The sequence below is a fragment of the Equus przewalskii genome, chromosome 20 (assembly GCF_037783145.1).
Source record: "Equus przewalskii isolate Varuska chromosome 20, EquPr2, whole genome shotgun sequence".
In the NCBI taxonomy this organism is placed as follows: Eukaryota; Metazoa; Chordata; class Mammalia; order Perissodactyla; family Equidae; genus Equus; species Equus przewalskii.
Genome location: NC_091850.1, coordinates 52177191 through 52183190, shown reverse-complemented (window position 1 = coordinate 52183190; position 6000 = coordinate 52177191). Strand labels below are relative to the sequence as shown.

At 57.7% G+C, this 6000-nt stretch overlaps 1 protein-coding gene across 2 annotated transcripts in view; it reads left to right on the top strand.

The window, feature by feature from the left end:
* The first annotated feature begins 707 nt into the window (after positions 1 to 707).
* TENT4A (terminal nucleotidyltransferase 4A) overlaps positions 708 to 6000 on the top strand; it is a 48131-nt gene continuing 42838 nt past the window's right edge. The window contains exon 1 of one of the 2 annotated variants that reach the window (XM_008518791.2): positions 708 to 1473. In XM_008518791.2, coding sequence (XP_008517013.2) covers positions 761 to 1473 — 713 coding nt within the window. In that variant the 5' untranslated portion in view covers positions 708 to 760. The remainder of the gene's footprint in view (positions 1474 to 6000) is intronic. The other variant, XM_008518800.2, reaches the window with a different exon arrangement.

Below are 6000 nucleotides of genomic sequence, written 5' to 3'. Positions count from 1 at the left end.
GCCGCCACCCCTTCAGCTCCTCCCAGTCGCGTATCCTTCCGACGCGGTCCCCTCCTGGGCCGCACGGAGGAGCGCCCCAGTGCGCAGGCGCGGTAACCAAGACGGCGGAGTCTAGTGAGGATTTGAAATCGGCCGCGCGTGCGCACTGGCGTGCCGGTCCGGGCGAGGGAGGCCGCGCTTCCTCCCCACCCGCCCCCGCCCCCTCCCGGCGCCCTCCCCGCCCCTCATTGGAGCGGAGGCGGCGGCGCCCCCTCCTTCCCCCGCGCCCTGTCGCCGCCGAGAGTGTCTTTTCGCCGCCGCTGCCGCCGCAGGAGCACGGAGTCAGCGGCGCGAGCGTGACTGAGGGCCCGGCGCACGGCGGCGGCCCTCCCGCGGGTCCCGGGCCGCGCGGCGCCTGGGCCCGCCCCCTCGGCCGGCCGCCCGCCCCTCTCCGATGGCCTCTCCCCCCGGCCGGAGTGGAACGCCGCCGCCGCCGCGGCCCCCGTGCCAGCCCCGCGCCGCCTGAGGGAGCCCGCCAGGCCCGAGCCGACCGCCGCGGCCTGCCCGCGCCCGCCCCGCGCCGCCACCCCGACGGGAGCCGCCGCCGCCGCCCGCCCGCCGGAGCCGCAGCCCAGGCCCGTCCGCCCGCCCGCGCGCCGTGCGCCCGCCCGCGGCCCGTCCGTCCGTCCGTGCGCTCGCGGCGCGGCCGGGGCCCGGGGCGCGGCGGGGGCGGGGCCGCGGCGGGGCGGGCGGGCGCGCGGGCCCGCGGGGCGGCGCGTGGATGGATCCGCGCGTGGCCTGGATCCAGCCCGAGCAGAAGGGGCCGGCCAATGCCCTGTGGATGCAGATCTGGGAGACCTCGCAGGGCGTGGGCCGCGGCGGCTCCGGCTTCGCGTCCTACTTCTGCCTCAACTCGCCCGCGCTGGACACGGCGGCCGCGGCGGGGGCGGCCGGGCTGGGCGGCGGCGGCCTGGCGGGGCCCGCGCTGCCCGCCGCGTCGCCTCCGCCGCCCGCGCCCGGCCCCGCCGCGCTGCCCCCCGCGCTGCTGACGGCGCTCGGGCCCGCGGCCGAGGGCGCCCGGCGCCTGCACAAGTCGCCGTCGCTGTCGTCGTCGTCGTCGTCCTCGTCCAACGCCGAGTCGGGCACCGAGAGCCCCGGCTGCTCGTCGTCGTCCTCGAGCAGCGCCTCGCTCGGCCGGGCGGGCGGCGGCCGCGGGGGAGCCTTCTTCCACTTCGCCGACGGCCCGCCGAGCGCCCCGGGCGCGGCCAACGGGCACCCCGGGCCGCGCGGGCCCGCGCCTGCCGGCTCGCCGCCGCCGCACCAGTTCCACCCGGGCCGCCGGAAACGCGAGAACAAGGCCAGCACGTACGGCCTCAACTACCTGCTGTCGGGCAGCCGCGCGGCCGCGCTGAGCGGAGGGGGCGGCCCCGGGCCCCAGGCGCCGCGGCCCGGCACGCCGTGGAAGAGCCGCGCCTACAGCCCGGGCATCCAGGGGTGAGTGCGCGCGGGGGCCGGGCGCGGGGTGGGGGGCGCGCGCCCCTCCCTGCCAGGTGCGCGGACCCCGCCGTGGGTGCCCCGGGCGCTCGGACATCCTCTGGGTGTTCGTAATTCCCGGATGGATGTTGGAGGCCACGATCCGGCTCTGCCCTGGGGTGTCTTTTTATTTATTTTTATCTTTGGAAATTTCAAACTCCTGTTATAAACGAGTGATATGCGCGGATTCTGGAACAGGGCAAGAAAGGGCCGCTGAGTCCGACTCGTGCAGACGTTTCCCTTCTCTGCCTCTTGAAACTAGAAAGGGAGATCGGATACTTTCCCTCCCCCAAGACAAGTTAGGGACCCTTTGTCAAAGTAGCCTGCAGAAAGGTGTGGCGTTTTTAAGTTAAGTTGGAGACTGTTTTAGTATTGCCAGGAACTTGGATAAAGGTAAATATTGGTTAAATGTTAACTGTTTTTTTTTTTTATTTTAAGAAAATCCTTTAGAAACGTGATTAGGTTTTTGGTAGTGATGCAATCTAACCAGCAGTGAATTTAGAAGTGGCTTTTTTTGGGAGGGGGCTGGTATGTTATGATTAAATTTTGTGCTGAAATTAACATGAAAAGCATCATATGCAAATTTTTTTAAAACCAGTTAAACTTTTTTTTTTTTTTTACCGTTTTAAATAAAAATATTTGTAGCACATACTTAGTTTTTGGAAGATGCCGTCTTTAAGTATTTTCACATCAAATACAAGGGATTAGAAATTCTGTTTAAGTTTAGTGCAATTACAGACAGCAAGGACTGGTGAAAATGTGGGTGTGTGTATTTGGATTGGAGCAGGCCCAGGTGAGGCTTTTCAGGTACAAATGCTACCTACCCGGCTCCTTTGCCTTACTGAGCTTTTCTGAGCACTAGAAACAAAGCATTTGTGCTTAGGTCTTCTGTCAGTATTTCAGGGCTTAAATCATAGACTTCCCCTTGCACAGTTGCATGCTGACTCAAACAGAACCTGAGGATTTCCCAGGGTGTTAGAGTTGTTACAAACATTGGAGTCCTACAAATGCCACAATTGCTAAATGTTGAGATTACTTCTTAAAGTAACTCTTTTTAGAGGTCTGTTTATTCTCTTTTGAAGTATGTTAGAAAACACTTAAGTTGATACTGTTTTAAAGTGTGATACACGGTAATGGCTGCATGTTCTGCAATTTGTTGCACCTGGTTTCCAGTAGAACTGTTACTTTTGTAAATTCCCTGAAGCCTGAGCATGCACTTCAGACCCAACAGGGGCCCAGTCCAGTCTCCTCTTCCCTCTCTCCCTCCAGTTCTTACTTGTAGAACTTTCTGAGAAGAAGCGGTGGAGAGCAGTTTCTTGATGTATGACATTATACGTAAGAGTTTTTGGGGGACACCTGCAGGTTTTCAGCCTGCCACGTAACTGGAATTGGCTCTGCGTCTTAGCACTAGGAAAATAGACAAGCGGTCTTCACTTCTAGAGCATTTTTGTGCCCAGACAGTCCAGAGCCCTGCCTCCTCCTTTCATGAGTGTTTGGCAGTGGCAGCGTCGTGCACTTGTGCACAGCACTTGATCGCTCAGCCTCTCGGAGCTCACCCATAGGTTTCTAGCAGGCTTCAGTGTTGCTTTTCTTAATAAAGGAGTCCATTGCTTGCCAGGTACTTTGCTATGGTCTGGGGAGGGGTTGGTGTGGGAGTCGCACAGTCTCATGATCCTGACCCATAACCTGGTCCTCCCTTGTGAGTGCTGCCTGCCCAGCACGCATGAGCACCATTGGTCCAGGTGTGCAGATCTCGCTCCTCTCCCCCTCTCTCGTCTCCTGCATTTCATCACATCGTGTCCAGTCTCTCTGTACTTCATCCTTGTCACCCTCATGCGGACTGTGGTCACCTCTAGTGGAGGTGCCTCATAGCCTGAGGTGGTCGTCTTTCATGCACTCTCGCCCGCCTCTGGGCCTTTCCTAGCATTGCCAGTGGGGTGATCTTGTCACCAGCAGGTCTGGTCTAGTCTCACCCTGTTGGAACCCTGTGATGGCACCTCCCTTGTCCTCCTTACGCTGAAGACTGAATCCTGAAACTCAGCACATCTCCAGAGTGCTGCTGCTCTGGGCCCTGCCTGGGGGCTGCTCTCCCTCTCTATCAGGGTCCTACCGCACCCCACTGCCGGCCTGTTAGAATCCAGCTTAGTGGTCTTATGGGGCTAAGAGTGGCTCTGAGGCAGCCAGGAGGTCTGTGATTTAACCCCCCTAATGTGGGATCCTGGCAGGGATGCTCATGTTAATGCTCCTGTTTTCTCTTTTGCTGGCCACCCTTCCTTTCCTGTCTCTGGGAGGTGTGTACTGCCCTCAGAATACCTGCTTTCGGCCATCTTGGTCTAGAGGAGGCACCTGCTAGGATTGCCTGCTGGTGCCTGGAAGGGTAGGGTGCCCTCTGCTTGGTTCACCACTCCCCATTCCTCCAGCAGACTGCTGTTTCAGGGGGACAGAGAGGAGAAAGTAGTAAATCGAGTAGCGGTTGAGCCATGCCTATGATTAGAGGAGGACGGTGTCCTTAAGGATCGTTTCCATGGACCTGCTAGGCTTATTGGACCTAACCTTTTGGAATCAAGAAATAGGTCTGTCTTACCCAGAGTGATGGGGAAGGCCACCAAAGTGTCTTTTGCTTGTGCCTTAGAAAGGGAAAGAACTGAGAAAAAAGAGCCTGGCCTGGCCAATAGAAAAGGACCTTATTGATGAGAAGCTGTAGGGACTTACTGTATAGTCCGAGGACAGGCGTTTCTGGAAGGACTGTCTGCAGTCCTCAAGGAAGGATAAACAGTTGCCTGGTGTGGCGGGAGTTTGAGTAGCATCAATGGAACCCAGCTGGGCCTTTGCCTGGTGGCCCATACAGCATCCTGCACTATTTTTTTTTCTGAGGAGGAGGTTCCTGCCCTTGGAAACTTTGCCTGGTGGCCTGGCCTTGCGAGAGTGCCAGTCTGCTTTCCTCTTTGAGTAAGATGAAGAAAAAGCAGGTGAGAGAAGATAGTGATTAGTGCCAGAACCTTTGGAATGGAGAAGGTGAAATGCTTGCTTTGGAGCTGCCATTGACCCTAGTTCTTCCATTTTTTTCGTTGAAGTCTCAAACTTTTGTTTTGGGAACAGTGTGAACAGTGTGAACAGTGTGAGATGTGCTGTCTACCTGGGCTTCTGACCTGCAGCTGCAGGCAGGTGTGTGGACAGGCTCGCGGGCCCTGCATCTCCTGGCCTCTGACTGCTGCCTCTTTTGCATTTCTTCCCCTCCTGACCCAGCAGTGCTTTGTTACTTGGCCCTGGTCAGTCTCAGCAGCTTCGGAAGCCTCCTCAGGTTAAAGGTAAAGAAAAGTTCTGCAGAAGTGAGGGCGGAAGCGTGGACCTCAGATACCTTGCCCCATCCTTAGTGGTAACCTGTAGAGCCCCAGGAAGAGCGTAATGAAGGAGGCAGGCCCCCAGGCCCCTGGCTGACACCCGCCGTCCCGGGCCCTGACCAGGCTGCAGTGCAGGGTTCGGCCTTTCCCAGGTTGTCCTTTGAAGCATGCTGCAGCCGTCATATGCAGCGTCCTTTCTGCAGGTCCTTTGACAGTGTTTAATATTTTGACATCTGTTCCCCCAAAGAAAATTCCGTTCTTTTTCTGAAGTTTGTGAGAAACCGTCGCAGACGTTATTCATGGGACGCGGTCAGCCACGAGCCTCAGGACTCTGGGTGTGGGTTCTTTCGAACTCCGTGTGTGTTCTCTTCGCTCTCTTCTGAGGGAGTCAGAGCCTGAAGGAGCATCCAGGATCCCTGCTCTCCCTCTGTGGCTCCAGCCTGACTTGGCACTCTCTAAAGTAGAGCAAATGTGAGCTCTCCCAGTGCATTCTTATGGGGACCAGGTGGGAGGGCACAAGAAAAAGCCCAGCAGGGCCTGCTGTCATCTCACTAGTTGTCTTTCTTTCATCCTTATCTCTTTCCGTAAACGTCACGGGACACATGGGAGAGGTTATTGTGAGATCTGCCTGAAAAGGTGGTGGTGGCACACTTGGGCCAAAGGTCTAAGGGAGGTAGGAATGATGGCCCCATGCCCGTGTTTGCTGCCGCACTGACCATTTATGAAATGAGCTCCCGCTCAGACACTCCTCCTTGCTCTATAATAGCATCGCTGTTCCTGCCCATTGTACCATGGCCAGTCTCTCCGCAGAGTGGAACTGAAAATCCAGCGTAAGAGGCTGGCTGTGATGGAGTTGGGGACAGTTACACCGCGACTGACACACAAGGGTGGGCAAAGTTAGGACTGCCGATACTTGGTGAAGGGGCTGCCGACGAGGAGGGCAGGACCGACACTTTGGGAAAGGAGGACTGGAGTATTAAATAGGCTGGAGATGTGTGTGTGGGGGGTCTTTTGGAAAACTGGAAGCCTCAAATGTTTTTGCAAAAGACGACCTTCTTAATGCTCATGCTGTAGAAGTCATTGTGGGGTAAGGCAGACCCCTCTAGTTGCTGTGAGCTTTTCATAGAAAGGCAGTGCCATTTGCTTC